This window comes from Pempheris klunzingeri, chromosome 6 (genome assembly GCF_042242105.1).
Source record: "Pempheris klunzingeri isolate RE-2024b chromosome 6, fPemKlu1.hap1, whole genome shotgun sequence".
Taxonomy (NCBI): domain Eukaryota; kingdom Metazoa; phylum Chordata; class Actinopteri; order Acropomatiformes; family Pempheridae; genus Pempheris; species Pempheris klunzingeri.
The window spans coordinates 6,130,524-6,148,771 of NC_092017.1; the positions used below are offsets into that span (position 1 = coordinate 6,130,524).

General features: G+C 42.8%; 2 protein-coding genes across 3 annotated transcripts; one reads left to right on the forward strand and one right to left on the reverse strand.

The window, feature by feature from the left end:
* Positions 1-291: 291 nt before the first annotated feature.
* On the forward strand, positions 292-2,768 carry smx5. The gene is made up of 5 exons (XM_070832748.1): positions 292-337; positions 534-601; positions 904-934; positions 1,039-1,098; positions 2,611-2,768. Exons 1-5 carry the CDS (start codon positions 335-337, stop codon positions 2,734-2,736), a joined length of 288 nt encoding a protein of 95 aa, XP_070688849.1. The 5' UTR covers positions 292-334; the 3' UTR covers positions 2,737-2,768.
* Positions 2,769-4,368: 1,600 nt separating this feature from the next.
* Positions 4,369-11,016, reverse strand: bcl6aa (BCL6A transcription repressor a). 2 transcript variants are annotated; one of them, XM_070832845.1, is made up of 9 exons: positions 10,956-11,016; positions 8,619-8,790; positions 8,290-8,511; positions 7,241-8,206; positions 6,709-6,890; positions 6,439-6,606; positions 6,211-6,341; positions 5,797-5,934; positions 4,369-5,651 (listed from the first exon to the last, which is right to left on the reverse strand). In XM_070832845.1, the coding sequence occupies exons 1-9, from the start codon at positions 10,984-10,986 to the stop codon at positions 5,508-5,510; spliced, it is 2,154 nt and encodes a 717-aa protein (XP_070688946.1). In that variant the 5' UTR covers positions 10,987-11,016; the 3' UTR covers positions 4,369-5,507. The 2 variants fall into 2 exon arrangements, with proteins under 2 accessions (XP_070688946.1, XP_070688947.1); XM_070832846.1 differs by lacking the exon at positions 10,956-11,016 and adding an exon at positions 8,943-9,022.
* Positions 11,017-18,248: the final 7,232 nt, after the last annotated feature.

An 18,248-nucleotide genomic window follows, 5' to 3' on the forward strand; every position in this document is an offset into this window, starting at 1 on the left:
GTAGCCCCTCAGCAGACCTGAGTAAACTCTTTAGAGTATTAAATATCACACATGACAGATAAATAGCTAGTCTTCCCACAGACTGTCACAGATATGAGACACTATATGACATGTTTTACCGGACAGTGATGGTTTAACGCTTGATGATCACACTGTTCACATAACAAGCTGCAGTAAAATGTACCCACATAATAAAGTTCACACTGAGTGCTCCTCTGGCGCCCCCATGTGGAGCTGCTTGGTGACTGCAGCACCGTGGTCTGTCGCAGCAATATGACGCAGTGTGTTACATCATCAACACCTGACGCACTATCGCAAGAAGTCCGTAGCAACAATGGTGAGAAGTCAATTTGAATGTATGAGTTTGTTTTTCAGTCCACATTAGGTGTCTTATCTGAACATTGAGCGAGATGTCACATTACACACATTCCCGGTGTCTCTGTGTGTGCTTTAGTTTGCTAACTTTAGCCGCATCGCGCTCGACATTTAGCACGCTGCTAACATTAGCCTCATCATGTCGCTTTGCTTTTCAGCTTTTCTACTCGTTTTTCAAGTCTCTGGTGGGGAAGGACGTGGTGGTGGAGCTCAAAAACGACTTGAGGTGAGTGTTTTTCCGGTTAAACGGGGTAGCTATGTAACGGTGCTGTTTTTAGTGTCTGTTACTTAGTTCGCTGTAACACTGGTGGTGTGTGGAGAGTGATGGTGGCTGCTAAGGCTCAAAAATATATGGTCCTTATTTAGCAACGACACATCTTACAATTAAATGCATTATAATAGGGGTTCAGAATCACTGTGGATCTGAACTCTCTGTCGCAGCCAGTGGTTCATTCACCACTTGTTCTGTGTTTTTGATGTAAACATGTGATGTGTGTTAGTGGGTAATATTTTTCTCTCTCTTTTCAGCATCTGTGGGACACTTCACTCTGTTGACCAGGTTCGAAATCATCCTTTCTTCTCCTTATTCTTAAACCTTTCAGTCCATTTTCGGTCTGACTTGTGATTTCTAATCGTTTCCATTTCTCTGCTTGTGTGTTTCAGTACCTGAACATTAAGCTTACAGACATCAGTGTCACCGATCCAGAGAAGTATCCACACATGGTAGGTTTAGCTGCTCTGTACCTGTCATCATTCAGTGTTTTCACAGGTGTCAGCTTCTGTCTTAATCCTGATGTTCTGTTAGAGGTCATAGATACCCCAGGACCTCTTTAGCAGCTCAAACAACAAACTTAATAATGTTTCCCCATGCTTCATCATGACTTGATGAAGTTGCAGAAGTCTGCCACAGAAAACAGTGCATCACTCCCATTCAGGGTCTTTGGCGTGCTAGCTGTCAAACACTGTTAAAGACACACACACACACACACACACACACACACACACACACACACACACACACACACACACACACACACACACACACACACACACTGTGAAGTCACAGGTTGGTGTGTACTGCTATTTTGAAGTCATGGCTTCATATGTTTACAGTACAGCAGGACCAAAGAAACATAAAATGCTTATATTTTTATTAAACAATGGTTTCAGTGGTCACAGTGATCCACTGAAAAATTTTAAATGAAAGTTTAGATAGATAGATAGATAGATAGATAGATAGATAGATACTTAGGATAAGTATAGGAGCAATTCTGTGTCAGACTAATAGAAAAGTAAAACTCAGTTAAAAGTAGATCAAAATAGATGCTCTAATAAATTATGAATAAAATGAAAACATAATACAATGCAAATTAGAAAATGAACTGTCCTGCACTGCTTGTGCGTCTTTACAAAGGGCTGGTATGATGAACACATTCAGGTGATGCCAACATACAGCCAGCAGTGTACCCAGTTGCAGTTGAACAATGGCGGTGTGCAGTTTTCATCTGATCCACCTGTCTTTGTCCATCATCACTGTAGTGTACTGAGAAACTGTAACTTTCCCATAAATGATATCGGAGGATCTCCAAATTATTTATTTATCTGCTTTTGCTACAACTGTGAAACCGGTCTGTGCTATATCACCAGCAGTCCCTCTGCTATGCTACTTTATGGGGTGTGCCTGGGCTGGACGAACAACATCCGACCCTTTGCGGAAACTACGTATTGGGTGCATTTTAAATGAAGTTCCACACATACAAGAAAATCTTGCAGTGGTTGAAACAACGCTGCATTCCTTTGGTACACACCTACTGAACCAAAAAACCCATACTGAAAGTGTTTGGTATAAATATGTGTACCGTTACACCCCTAGTCTACACAGTCACAAGTGCATGTGTGTGTTGCGAGAACATCCGGAACATCTAACTGATACAAAAGCAATATTTGTTTCTAAGTTGGAAATTAAGCACAATATTCAAAACGTGAGAGATTCTCTTATTTGCTGTAATAACAGAACTTAAAGGTCATGGTTATATTATCAATTGGAACGAAAACGTAGTATTAACAAACCAGCCATGAAACTTGTACTGTTTAATAACTTGAGAGTTGAATGAAACGAGACACTTGAGAGAAAAAAACTGAAACAAAAGAACTGCTAACGCTCACTTCCAGCATCTCCAACACTTTGATGATTATCTTCAAACCCCCACAATGTCTTGTCTTAATTTGCTCCAGCTGTCCGTGAAGAACTGTTTCATCCGTGGATCTGTGGTCCGGTACGTTCAGTTGCCTGCAGATGAGGTGGACACGCAGCTCCTACAGGACGCTGCGCGAAAAGAGGCAATGCAGCAGAAGCAGTGATGGACCTGCGGGATGGGGTTTAGTCCTGGGTGGGGTGGGGTTTAGTCCTGGGTGGGGTGGGGTTTAGTCCTGGGTGGGATGGGGTTTAGTCCTGGGTGGGGTGGGGTGGGGTTTTTGCAACGGTGAATAATGAGTACTTTAAGTTCCAAGTTAAGTTCAGTTAAAGATGACACAGTGTGTGCAGCTCTTGTAGTTAAGAGCATTGATCATTTTCGTGTACTTTTCTGTACAGAGAATTGAATTGCATTCCTGACATTAGTAATCAATAATTAGCAAAACAGCAATTATTGGAAACGATCTTCACCTCACAGGCCGTGTAGGAGACTTCATTTGATACTGTCTTGTTTTTTTGTCTAAAGAAAATACAGTTGTGAGCCCAGTAGAGGTAAAGATCAGTTGTGGTGTTTCTGTTGATGAGTACAAGCACTGTTGTTTATCTTTAAAAATTATGACTTTTGTTTTTTTTAAATGCCATTTCAAAATAAAAAGCTATTTTATTTATATTTTGAGCACGCTTTGTCATTTATTGGTAAATTTTTTTTTGTTGAAAGATTTTATTTTTATCTAAAAAAGCTTGATTGCCACGAGCCGTGATCATGGAGGAAAGTTCATAAATAATAGTTTATTTAATAGTAACAACATGACAATGTGTTTATTGTGAGAGGAACTGCACGACGGTTTATCCATGCTGAATCTGGTCAGGAAAGCATCGTGTTACCATTAATTTGTGATGATCTGAATTGTGCTTAATCTCGTCTTCTGCGTGCTGTTGTACCTGCGGTGTCCCTACAGGATCACTTCAGACACCACTGGCACTTCTGAAAGATGAAATAACTCTCTGCTCTTCCTACAAAGCAATCGTCAGTTTCCTCAGCAATAAAACTCACCTGTGCTTGCTGCTGCCTCATTGCTCGCTCTGGTGTGAGCGGCAGCTAATGTCAGCAAACATCAGATAGATGTCGCCGTGTGTGACATCACTGAGTCGGCTCGCTGACTTTACGAGTATTTTCTGCTTGTATTACATTTTCCAATCTAATTGTCACTCATGGCTGCTGTTGAAAGTTTCATGGGGCTTGCTTTTATTTTGATCTCACACATCTTTGTTAGTGGGCATTGACCTTTTTAAGAGGTTTTGTGGTCTGTTGCACTACATTGCATGAGTGTGAGCGGAAAAGTCACAGCGTTGGGAAGTAACCAGGTAGTTTTTCTTCCACTTACTGCAGTATTTCAGCACTTTTTAGGAGCAAAGAGAGCATGGGACAGGTTGGATTATGAAAGGAGGTGGGACTCCAATTCACAAATCAAGCTTTGTAAGTATTTGCCTTTTTATTTATCTTTTTTTCAGCTGGCATTTACAACAAAAACACAGTTAACTATCTTGTGGATTGTAAAAGAAGTTCATGTTGCATTATTTATTATCCTCCAATCTGTAAAGGTTGAAAGTGTCTGCAGGTCTAACAGGCCACCTCAATAATTGGGTTTATATGTATTGTGCTATATTTGGGTTACAAGTTATGTGCTCTACTTTTTATTGTAGCCATCTCAGAGTATTTCTGTGCCTTTCTACCCAGCGTCCCTCCCAATTTAATACGACAAACTCACTCTGTTGTTAATACATAGAAATCCAATACCTTTATTTTACATTCATACATCTATAACATTGTACAATAATTTTAATGCAGTTAAAAAAGCCCAATCAAAAAAACAAGTCCTGAAGATTTACAATGATGAATTTGCATGTTTTAAGGTTGGTGACAAGCATTTAAAAATATATACACACACTCACACACTCACACAGACCTCGGACAAGTGACGTCCTTGAGTTGTACCTTAACAGAGCTGGGCTGAATGGAGAAGAATTCAGTCACCATAGAGAAAGGCACATTGAATACACAGTGTATGTACAAACAAAAACCTCGACACGTACACGACTTTACTGTAGAATCTAGAACAATGACCAAAACTGTAAACCTTCACTTATGGAAAACAAATTAACAAAAACAGAAATCACATCTATACAAATACGTTTGAAGCAAAATATTTTCTTGGTCATAACAAAGCAGTACCTTGAAATGCATTTCAACACTTAGATTGGCTCTGCCAGCAGAGAGCAATCCCACAGATATAGTTACACAATTGTCACAATATTTATGCAGTTGCCCACTTCATGTGCACTGACAACTGGCAACAGTAAGAGAGTACCTCATGCATATCCCCATCAGACAGCAGCAGTCATCTGATATGTTTTAACACTAAAACCAATTACAATTTAATTTTTTTTATTTTTTTAATATGGCAACTTGACGTGGTGCAACATGTACACACATCTACATAAAAATGTATAGACAACTCTATACAGCCGCAAATCTCTTTATCTTAAAATATATGTACCACCCGTCAATCAAAATTTTCAACACTTTCAGAAAAGTAAGTTCTCTGATATAAAATACTGTATTTTCAAAAAACACATTGTTTACATTCCGTCCTTCTCAACAAAATAAAGCTTTATTTACGTACCTTCAAAGCTTAGAAACACTTCCAACATACATATATATATATTTATATCTATATAGAAACAATAAAGTGACTAAGATGCCATATGTGGCTCTACGTTCACATGTAGTGGAAACCCGTTTAGAATGGCGTACGCAGCCAATTTATTTGTCTAATGAACACAGTGTGGCACTACAATTTTGGATGATTGTACAAGTTGGGGTTTTTAAATGCCAAGGTCAAGATTGCCTCCATTAAAACTGCTCCCTTCTTCCAGCTCAGCACGCCTTCGTCAGGTCAGTAGGCATGTCTGGCGTTGACATACGATATTGGATCTTTGTGTTAGTGATGGCGCCGTGCTTCTGTCGAAGATGCAACCGTAGCTGACTCTTATGGCGGAAGTGCAAGTTGCATTTCTCACACTGAAAAGGAAAGAGACGCATTATTATTATTATTATTATTATTATTTAAACGCATTTCACCGCCCTGTGATTCAAGCTGGTTCCGAAGACGGCCGTGTTATTTTTTCTAACTTCTAAAGAAGTGAAACGGAGTGCGTCAACCTACATGGTAGGGCTTTTCTCCTGTGTGTATACGCAGGTGGCTCTTCAGTGTCTGCAGGTGACGGAAGCGTGTTCCACAGATCTCACATGGATATGGCTTCTCACCCGTGTGGATCAACACATGGGCACGCAGATGAGCAACCTGACACGTGGACAAGAAAAAAGAAAATGAGGTACTATCTGGAATCCTTTGATTAAACTTTTCAGACAGCACACCTATTGGTATCCATTGTATAGAAGCCAAAACACCCTTAAGGATGTTCTTTGCTGTAATTATGGGTACTTCTGTTATGCTGAAAATAGCTACACCCACCCAGAGTTAGGGTTGGGTTATCAGCGGTATTGGCGCATACAGCACGGAGAGGGAAAATGTTTAATATGAGGCCAGACTCAGATTGTTATGCAAGGGGGTAATTACCTGTACAAAACGAGCTCCACACGTCTCACATTTGTATGGCTTCTCTCCTGAGTGGATGCGAGTGTGAGTCTTGAGGTTAGCTGGTCTGTTGAACTGAGCACCACAGATATTACAGCGATACGGCTTCTCTCCTGGAAATAAAAAATCAGAGGGGAAAAAAAAAACTTTAGAACTGGGCAGCAAAGGAACGCAGACTTGACGGCCGATAAATTATTCTCTTAGTTGTACCTGTGTGGACAGTCTTATGGCTGGCCAGGTTGCCCTTGTAGCGGAACGCAGCCTGGCAGCGGTCACACTTGTATGGCTTGTCGCTGTGTACTTGAAGCATATGTTGTTTCAGCGCCTCGTCTTCAGCAAACTTGGAGTCACATTCATTACAGAAGAATGTACCGTTTTCTGTTCAACAGAGATCACAGTATAAAATGAAACCTCTAGTCCTAAATTAAACATAATTGATTTGCATTTGTCACCGACATGTAATATTTGCCATAAACTCACCACAACTGGAGTCTGAGTATTCCGAGTGCAGCTCCGACATGTCCTCTGCCAGACGGGACCTGGAGGTGTTGGGACAGACTTCTGAGTGCTGTGGGGACGGCGTACCGCAGGATGAGCAGTTCAGGCGGCTCAAGTAGTGTGGAGGGTGGCTGTCACCGTTCCTCAGTGACCCCTCAAGTGCACTATAGACAAACAGCAAATACCTCAAGTCAGACGTAAGCAAATGCATAGAACAAAGAAATACTTCAAATCAAGTATAATTCCGAAAATAAAGTCCCTAGAATTATCTTGGCGAATGTCGAATATCCAGGACAAAACATTTTAGTTCGACCCTGGTTTGTTTTACCGGATAAAGGCAACAAACTTTCACTCTTCAGATGCTCAAAACAGAAGAATAAAAACCCAACAATTTATAAGATCAATATCTTCCTGAGTTTCCTATAAAACTCCAACACATCCTACAAATTGTTTCACATGTCAAATGTAAGTGTTGTTGTACTAAAGCAGCTGCGATGTGTTTAAAAACCCTCACCTGTTAATGATGTTGTTGAGACGACTGGCCTGGGGCACTGGTAGGTCCTCACTGTGATCGTTGCTCTTACTTGTGGTTTGTGGGTCGAGGTTCTCCGAGTCGCTGGGGTGGAGGTAGGGCTGCAGGCCGTGGCGCTGAGGTGAGCGAAGCCCGGCATCTCGCAGGCCCACCTCCTCTTCCTTAGCGCTCTGATTCAGCACGATGAACTTGTACTTCTTCCAGTTGCGAGCTTTGGGGTCCTGCGTGCCTTGCGGGGCTTGCACTCCGGCGGCTTGGGAGAGGCTGGCGTTCTTGCTGCTGCTGGACTCTGTCGGGGAGTTGGGCTGGCAGTCTGATTTGAGGGGGCTCTGCGGGCTGCTCATCAGGCTCTTGCGTCCAGTGGAGGAGATTCCAAGGGGGTAGTGCTGATGGATCAGGTCTTCCTCTGCCTGAGGAGCGTGATCTTTGCCAGAGTCTTTCTGGTGCTCAAGGTTCAACATGGGAAACGCACGCTTCCTTGAGCCAAGAGCCATCGACTGGTTGACCCCCTCGTGGCTTTCCTTCCTCAGCTCCTCATCTCTGCCCACCTCTCTGGAAGCGTAGGTGGTGGAGTGAATAATGCTGGAGGAGCTGGTGCCCACTGCCCTGCTGTATTCTGCCCTGATGATGTTGGCGCTGTCATGCGGAGAACAATGCTTGTGGTGGATACCACTCTTTGAGAGGTCAGCAAAAGCGTTTTTGGCATCAGTCAGCTTGCAGAGGGGGAAAGGGAATCCTGGCATGGGAAACTGCCCGTAGAGATGGTAGTTGCTGGGGGTGCTGACCCCGTTGAACATGTTTGAGCCGTAGGGCCTCCCATCCCTGAATGGAGCTACACGGCCGTGCAAACTGTCGACAACATCATGGGGCCGATAAGCATGAACATCCTGAGGTAAAACCATGGGACTGACCAAAAACTCATCTCTGGGCAGCTTGGCAGACGGATCACTGTGAAAAGAATGAGACGGTTAAAAACAGACACGACAGATGCTGACAATGACGAATCTGTAATGGCACCTCGCTCTACCAACCTGGATTTGATGAATCTGTGGCAGGTGTCCACAACATGGTCCATCTGCAGGTAGATGGCTGTGTTCATGATCGCCATAATCAGACTCTCCTTCAGCGTCAGACGGGAGGTGTACATAAACTCCAGCAGGATGGCAAAGCCCTCTGGGTCCACTTTTGGGTCCAGACTGATGGCATTAAGGTTGCACTTGTGGGAGTCTGTAAAGATGGTGTAAAACAACCCACTGCAGCCGTGTAAAAGAAAAAGAAATGCAGACAAAGATTAGTCACTTCAACTTCAGACTACAGCAGAAACATTGTCTCATCGAACTTGGCCTGAAAAATCACACACCTGCAAGCCATGAGGACGGTCTTGTGTGCACGAAACTGCTGCCTGTTAACCAAGATGGTGACATCTGTGAGAATATCTCTGCTACGGAGACGGTTCAGGTTGAGCAGGACATCACTCGCATGGCGCGTGAACTGTATGCAGCTGTCTGCTGCGCAAGCCATTTTGTCAAATTCTGCAAACGGGGAAGAAGAAAAAAACATTATTTCCCAAAAACTAGTGAGTTCATTAGACCTGTATGCCACAATTCAGCCCCGTGTTTGAAGGCTGAAGTGCAGGTAATTTTTTAAGTCCATTCACTGGGCTCAAATTATTTAGGATCCTCACCAGGTCTCTGACTCTGTGGCGGAGGAAAGAGATGCAGCCGTTTCTCCAGAAGGCGGCGCCATTTATTAAACAAACACTGTCTAGACATTTAGATTCTACCTTTGGAATTATTTCTCTCCCCCTCACCCCTCTCTCTTTTAAAACACTGGCTGACAAGTTAATATAACAAATGGAGATTAAGAATAAATTAGAGCATATTCTAACACAGTGCAGCAGACAAAGAGAGGTCATGACATAACTCTGTAATAACGGTCTTTTTTGGTTTTAAATAAAATTAACATTTCTACCAGAAATAATGACCCACTGATTGATTAAAAAACAGCACATGTTAAATAATAAACACTATTAACATTATTTGCGGTGAGAGTCACCAAAGATAAAGGAGCAGAAAGTCGCTCTGTTATTTCTCTGCCTTCCATCTAACGGAGAAAAGTTTGCTCTGTCTGCTTCATCACGGCGGACTCTTATTTTCACTCAGTTCACCGCCAACAAGCTGATAAAACAGGGAACAGAGTCTCAGCAAGCAGCTCGCTCATTACGGACAACTTTACGTGTCCCACAAAAACCATCCCAACTATTAGTTTTGATCAGACGTCCCGCCATGGGAGAGTCTCCCTAACAAGCCGGTGCAGCTGGCAACGTCGCACTAGTAACAGTTCGCTATAATAACAGCGTGTTATTCTCTTTTCTTTAACAATACGGTGATGTGACGATTAGTTCGCGTGAGCCAAGGCTAATGTCTTGTTAAATGGGGGCAGAACTGACTTTACCAGGCGCAGGTGGATTTGTGACAGAATCTTTAGCTCAATGTCAGGACGAGAGTCTGTAACTGGACACGTCCGAAAATAGAAGCACCGCAGAGTTCAGCTTAAATGTACTGAGATCTGATCAAAAGGTAGCGAGTTATGACCCCCCCTGCAGTGTAAACACAATGAACTACATTTTCGGAACATGCATGACAAGCCGGATAAATTCAGCCAGTCTGCTCCATCGGTCTGTTTAATAAAATAACAGCGCGCAGATTTTTGTCAGCCCAAAAAGTAGGTCCTCAGTGGATCGGATTTTATTTTCGTTTAATTTCACGAGCCTAAACACAGCCTAACTCTCAGACCGTGACAGAAATGGGGCAACACTGTGCAGGAGAGCTGGAGTGAACTCGGAGCGCCTCTCAGTCAGACCTGTCAACTCGGAGCGGCGCGGAGGGCGAGCTGAGCACGCAGCGCACCGTCACAGTGGAAACACGGGACACAAGTTGGTGCGACGACGTGTCTGAGAGCCTCTGCCGCGGAAACACACACGCACACACACACACACACACACACACACCCCTCAACACCAATGTTTCCGCTCCGATGTTACGGTAACAGGAGGGCTTGTTCGGCGCAGCCTTCGCGCTCCATTAGAGCAAATTAGCGTCGCGGCGACCGCGCAGTAAAAACACCCTGGACCTGAGGCTGCCATGCTGCCAGCAAAGTTGGTCTGACAGCGCGCGCGAGCCGCCGCCGCCGCCACACGGCGTGTTGACACATGAACGTAGAAAGTGGCTTTAAATCAGAGCGCGTTCAAAGCGGCGCTCACACTCATAACACACACACACACACACACAACCAGCACCCGACAGACATGTACGACACGCCGGGCTGCGGGCAGCCCTCACACGGCTCATTTTTATCAACCAGGAGCGCAGTTACTGCTCTCCAACTTGACACTGTGTCAGCGCGGAGCGGGGAGCTGCAGCGGCGGGAGACGGCCGTCTGCCCCGCCGGTCCAAAGGCGACCCGCTCCCGCTGCGCAGCGCCGAGGCGTCTGTCAGGAGAGCGGCTGTCAGTGCGGGGACCTCCAGAGTTTCGCCTCTGCACTGCTCACACTGACACAGTCACACAGCAGCCCCGGCTTCACAAACACTTTTAACAGCACACACGGACAAACAGAGCTATGTCTAAAACAGCAGCAACACACAGTACATAACAACTTCGCGCCAAATTAGAGGAAAAAAGGAATTTAAAAAATCACCTGGTAGCGCTTTCCTAGAAACTTCTTGCATCACCACTTCTAAGAACCCCAGTTCTAAGAATCAGACGAGCTCAATTCTCGGAATTTGAGCCCGAGACCGTACCACTTTCCCGGGGCGGGGGAGAGACGTTTTTTTCCCTTGTGGTGAAAACAACTCAACTCCAAATCGGTTATTCTAACTCACGTTAAGCGGAGCGATTTTTACAGAAAACACAACGTAAATCCAGCATTTAAACGAGTGCTAAAACTAGTATTATTTTGTAAAATAACGCAGGAAATTGTTTCACAGTGATGGGACCCCCCCCCTGCGTTTGGTTCAGTCCATAGTCACAGGACGTCGGGCCGGCGACGTCACCAGTTCCTTAAACCCAGCCCCCGAAATTCTCAGAACTAATTTATATTCCATGATTTAAGCCGAGCAGCGTTCGGGTGCCCCTCCGCAGCAGTCAGCACACAGTCAGACCCTACATGTTCAGCACACAGACCGACATCTTAATTAGGCCCACGCGGACAGGTCGATGTGGCAGGCTCTTGCCTTTTCGTCTTCTTATCCGCTTTTCACTCTGTAGCCACATTTCCTGCAGGTACGCTGACTTCGTAGACGGAGAACGCTGCGAATCACCATCGGGGGTTTGTTGAAAAAGGAAAGCTTTAATACATTTATTATTCACGAGTCTATAGACGTGCGGATGTGGCGTTTCACTTAACTCCAGTGCGCGGCCCAACTGGCGCTTGTTAAGTCGACTTTGCGTTAAGTCTTGTGCGCACATAACGGTTTAACACAACTGTTATTGCGCTGAGGCGGCTCGTGTGAGACAGCGGACGAAACAAGAATCTGGTCTATTTGTTGGTGCGTAAAAACAGTTAATTGTCTTGATCATGCAGAGAACTTGTTGCACACCACCGGTGTAAAATGAGCGGAGGATGCGCCAGAGAAGTTATGTGAGTGCAGTCGGTGCTTGGTTATGATTCCAAATCAAAGTGAAGAGTATGACTGTTTTCTGTGATCTGTTTTTACTCATTGTCTGATGTAAAGTCAGGGCCAGGTCGATGGTGCTCTGACATGTGTTTTTGTAACTCATTTAAGCCTCCTGCTATGTGTCAGAGAGTCTCTTCTTTGGAAAGAAACAACTGTTTGATTGGGTAGCTCACTAATTGGAAGGGGAGGACGCCTGTGAAATTGTCCATGTCAGGTGATGTGATGTGCACACTTACAACCAAAACATTGCTCACTGAAATGCAAAGTGAAACATTCCTGGAAAATTAATTGAATGCATTGCTGTGATTTTTTTCCCCCCTACCGTTTAATTTAAAGCATGCGTACTCCCTGTTGCATCACTTCTAAGAGTTGAGCAATAAAAAGCCAAGTCTTTTTTAACTTCTGCCTTCTGTCTGTGTAGCTACTTTGTGTTGTGTCTTACTTCATGCTTTTTTTTTTCAGCCAGGCTTTTGTGTCAACCGAGAAGTTGAAGTGTGTAGTGAGTTTCATCCCTGCACGGAGGGGGGGAAGTGGTGTGAATTTACATATCTTTTACCAGCTAATAGATGGGTTTTGATGCCTGGTTAGGGGATATGTGTGCGACTGAAAAGTTGTATTAATTTCACAAGCTGTGGGCAAGCATTTACTGTCAGTGACTCACCCTGAAAACTTTGTTTGTGGTGATTCCAAACCACATCTTCCCCGTCTTTTCTCATCCCGCTCACTCCTTGGCACAGAAGCAGCATTTGCTGAGCTGATAATACACAAAAAAGACATAAACATACATTTAATTAGAGGACATGGTTTACATTAGCCTCCTTTCAAAATATACCGTTTATCTTCAGTAGTTTTAATATGGCAAAATAACGAGAATAGTTAAATACTCTGGCTGCACTAAATCTTTTAAATATTTGAATGACTGAGTTGATTTTCAGCCCAAAACTTGAAGCACAAGCTATTTTCTAGTCAATGTTAGTAATATCAATGAAATACAGCCCATGCCATGTTGGAAGATACAGCCTCATCATCTGTACTGGATTTAATACTTTTTGTATTGAAGATGAACGGAGAAGTGTAATGTACATTTTAAGATTATCTTGATTTTAAAGTAAAATTATTATCCTCTACGTTAACATGAAGACGTTTCTTTAATTTTAACACAAGACACAGATTTAATACGATACACTTGATACCACCTTTATTACACAGTAATGCTTACAGGAGGTTTAATTGGCATCAGGGACATTGGAGCAGCCGGTTACCTTTGTCCCTTAGTGTGTAATAGGCATCCAAATGTATCAGATGCAGCGCCTTTCTTTCCTTTTTTGCTTAACCCTTTGTGTGACGACACACTCCACTGTAATGTAACCAACATTTCCCTGTGGATTGCCTGCGCATCCGCCCATCTGGATCCGGCATCCCACTAAAAACACTCCAGGTGTTCACAAACCATCGGGGACAAAAAAAAAAAAGTCTCCAAAATAATTAAGACGCACGCTTTTACAACAATCTCCGATTCAGCACTGCCAAATAAAGACTATGTTGAGCTCCAAACAAAGAGCAGCGTCAACTTTATTTCAATCCACTTGGGGGATGTTTAAGGCGCTCCAGCGCAGTTATGCATAATGCACGGCCATAAACCATCCAGGAGTTAGGAGAGAGATGTGTAATTTACCAAGGCCCCATGCTGGGCCCTGCTATAGAAGGATGAGATAATTACTGCAAATCCTTGGCAAACTTTTACTCAACCAATTCCTAGCAAAAATAAATGACCCACTTACAGAGGACAGAGAAAGAGTGCAGGGTAGTTGATCAATATCCCCCAGTCTACCCTGATAGGCCGACAAACGGGGAGCATTGTCACACTATGAACAGTGTATCGGTTAGGCCTTGATCTCCGTTCAGGCTGTATAATTAAACAACGGGTCACGGCGTTAGGGTCTCGGGCTCTTTGTCTCAGTGACACGCTGCTCAGAAACAATCAGAGCCAAAGCTGTGACAGTGATTCAAGTCTGCCCGGCCAGTAACAGCTGCACATTAAAAAAGAACCCTGTACACTTCTGACACAGTGTGAAACATCTCTAAGCCGTATCATTGCGTACACTTGGTGCATGATAGGTCACTGAATAGAAATGCCCACTGACAAAAGCCCGAGGCCCGGAGGTTGCCTCACTTTTTTTTTTCATAAACTGCACACTTTTGTCTCGTTTCACAGCAAATTTCTGCCAACTTCAGTGTTCATTGTCAGCAAAGATGTGAGTGTGGAGTTTTGTTCTGAGAGGCATGATGCAACCAAGCTGTAACACCAAACAGATAATGCTGTTAGCTACAGAGGTCTTTTTAGTTCCTTTCTTTAAAAGAATTTCTTTTTATATTGTTAAGTTTCACTTTTTTAACTCCATGCATCCCAGAAGCATTTTTTTCTTCTTTTGTCCACAACAAAGTCGCCCTTTGTCAAACACCAATTCCACTGCAGGTCTGAATTGTGACATGGCCACAGTGTTCCCATAAAAAGATTTGTTATTCTACTCTTATCACATTTATTACGTTTTCCTTGATCGTCTGTTTGAGCAGATCACTGAAAACACATGATGTGCATAATTAATAACACCAGTTAAATAACACGACGCGTTTAATAAATAGATGCAGAGGGGGAAAAAAATCACTGATGCCACTTCAAAAGACTTCCAGGTAACAATGAGTGCACTGTACTCTTTTGCTTGCCTCTTTTTCTGCTTTTCTTTTTTTTTTTGAAATTAACAGACAAACAGGGAAGTCGTATTCTGACATGAAATCATGTCTGTGTGCAACAATACTGCCGTGTGTCTCTGCACTCGCACACTCCAGGTTGAAAGTTGGGTTTCATCCAACTTGACAAGGTTAAACACTAAAAGATTAACAGCAGCACTGAATAATGGAGATAAGGAGTTCACAGAGGTTTGCACTTACTAAAAAAGAGCCCCTTTATTATATCTACTATTAATATGAATGTGAGAATGAACTCTTTGGCAATGAACTCTATTTAGACTGTTCCTAAGTGTCTCCCTCTTTCTTAATGGTGCACTCAAAAGTTATGCATGTACTGTAAAGCGGCAACAGGACAACAGGAAGCATTTCATCTCTAGTTGTCAGTGCTCTGTGGACATGTGAATGCTTTGTTAAAGACTGTTTTATTCTGCTTTATCAGTTATTTCAAAAAGAAAACACACGCACACACTCATGGGCGCATACCAAATAAACTTTGGAGTAAGTTTCTGCAGCGAGCCTGTGTGGATAACCTTGAGTTCACCAGCTTGCCTGAGCAAGCTACATGCTAAGGTTACGGTGAGAGCAGAGGCGTGTTAGTGGGCTAGAATTCCAATTTAGTGAAATCAAAGTATGTAGATTCAGGACTTTCTCAAGGCCAGCTGAGAGGAGTCAGGAATGCAGCCTGCAGAGATGAATTTTCCACGCATACCAGAAACAGTCCCTTGCCAGTGTGCCATCTGCTGGATGATGGGTCAGTTACTTCCACAACGTACGAGGATATATAGCACAAGTAACAGCTTCCATCCTCACAAATCTTCACAATCTGAATGTTTGCTCTGTCTTCCTCTTTTCTCTCACACGCCCAGGGCTGCAAAACACAGGAGTTCCAAGTGCACATGAGGAGGAGTTGTTAAATTTGGGACAACTTCTGCACAGATTAGTTTCAAAGCCTGGTAATGTGTCTCTACATGGATTCGGCTTGGTATTTTAACAGAGCTATCCACTCTCTGTGAAAGAGGACTTAAGTGCACAGATTCAAATAGTGAACAAGTGGGTCTTATTCTTTAACGCCACCCTAAATAAAGAAGCAATAAGAATCATCTGTGTCAGATCTCGACATGCTGGGTGTGAAGATCTTGAACTGTCAGATAAAATTGTGAGGCCCCTTCTTCATATCTCAGCATTTCTTGTTTTGGCTTTGACTTTAGGGACACGAGTCCTCCAGCTTTCTAATGTACCCATACATAAAATTAATAATTTTAATTTTGTTTCCATTGTTAGCTGAGAGAGCATTAAAACAATCCGACAAAAGTAATGAATAAACAATAATGATCTAAAATGAAGTGACTGACAGGTGAACTGGTGAGGTAAAAGTAACGGACAGACAATTTAACATAGATAAAAGTAATAAAACTAAAAGTAGCGAGTAAAGAGTTGACAAATAGTGGATAGATAATTGAATTGATTAGCACAACAACAAACAGCTGAATAGAGAACTGAAAGTAGTGGATAAACAGATAAAATGGATAATTGTAACTACAAATGGATAAACAACTGAATTTGATAATATTAGCTAATAATGGATACAGTTGAAATAGATGACATTAGCTAAATGTAATAGTTAAACAGATGAAATAGATCATGTTAACTAAGAATGGATAAACAAGTTATCTATTAATGGATGAACAGATCAGATTTAGAATGTTAGCTAAAAGTAATGGATTAGTTGTTAAAAGGTCCAGCTTGTGGCTCTTGGCACACCAACACTGACCTGGCAGTGATAATTCAATGATACTGAAAAAAATACTACAATATCCGCTTTTGTGGTGTTACTTTTACATGCACATTGAAATTAAAACATTTGGAAAATTGAGGGTGGTGTCGACGAGGAGGTCAGTCTGCTGGAGGTTTATCTGCTAACGTCGGGTAAAAAAGTATCTACTGAAGTTGTAACCGTGTAAAAAGCCTGCTTAGGTGCTTTAAAAGGTGTTGTAGCGTCTTCATTTCACACTGTGTTAACTGGGACGTCGTCCAGCACTTTGGTGACAAAGCAGGAAAACACAAGCACAATTTCACTAGAATCAGCATCCAGAGATTTGAATTGTTTCAGATCACCACTGATGCGCTGGAGGAGTGGCAAATATAAATGAAACACTGGACCCGTGGAATCTGCTTATTGTCAACAAGTTTAAAGTGGCGTAAAGCATTCAGAGCCAAGTCGCTCACCCAGTTGGAATTATTTGTTAGGTGCCGATTGCTCACATGCGCTCTATGTAGAATCTGCAGTGTTTGTCACATGGAAGTAAAACTGAAGCGAAATGGTCAGTGGAAACAGAGTTTGTAGAGATGCACTCCCCGGAGAGAGACAGTCCCGGCCAGTGTTTCGTCATTGGAGACTCAGCTCTCATGTCATTCCCCTGGTTAACCGTTGCAGCTCTCTACTTGCTGTTCCCCTCTCAGTTTCCCCTGCAGTCCGTCATGCTGGGGCCAAATTTTGCTTTCAGCTATATCAAATTCTCCTGTGTTACAAATAGCTACATGCAGCTGATACTGGTCTACAGGGCTGGTTAAACAGGAACCACAGACACCGAGCTCCAGGCCACGGTTCAACAAGAAACGCACGCAAAGCAGCGACGGTGCTCTTAATTAGCAAACCCACCACCTCTCTCCCGTGTTAGAAAAATCCAGAGCAAAGCATGTCGCATTTCTTACTAAACATATATCTTTTCTTAAATTCCTTACATCCAAACATGAGAGGTCAAGTCCACCGCAGTAACATCATAAAACAAAAGCACTGAAAGGAGCTCCAGATGAGCTTTCATAATTTCACCACATAGGATATCTGGCACCGGCCCTCAGTATGTTTTTCACCAGAGATCCCATCTGCATCAAACGTTCACAGCCTCCATTAGTACATAGGTGTACTTTCATGCCATCTTTTTTTTGGTTTCCTCCAGCTAAAGCAGTAAATGGATTTAAATCTAACATGGAAACATGGGATTGGAGAGGATGAAAGCAATCCCAGCAAGCCCCAGAAGTCAACCGCTTTACCAAAAAAAAAACAAAAAAAAAAACCTCAAACTCTGGGTACTGACATGGACTCAAGAAGAGATAATTCCAGCATTTTAAAGCAATTTCAAGGAAAATATATGAATAATACATAAAATGCACATGTACGTTTAAATTGTTAATTTGCAAGCAGAACTTGTCATTTCTTTTTCAAGAATACCATGTTGTTTTCATTTCTCTTTCCTTCTCTAATCCAAATTCTGAATAATCAGGTTAGCTAGTTTTGCTTAAAATGGATCATTTTTGATTGAGCTTTCTGATGAGACTGACTTGTCAGCGCCTACACCCTTATTTCAGCTACTTCATGAAGCCAGGGAGTTCTTTCTCCTTCTAAATTCTGGAAAAACCTCCCACTCTTTATGTTTGCTAGAAACAAATCAACTCATATAACCATCAGGCATCTCTTAATATGCATTTATGCAAATGTGAAATTTGAAATGAACCTATTTTTGATTACAATTTATTCTTACTAGCAGCCACTGTTCGCCCTCAGTGCT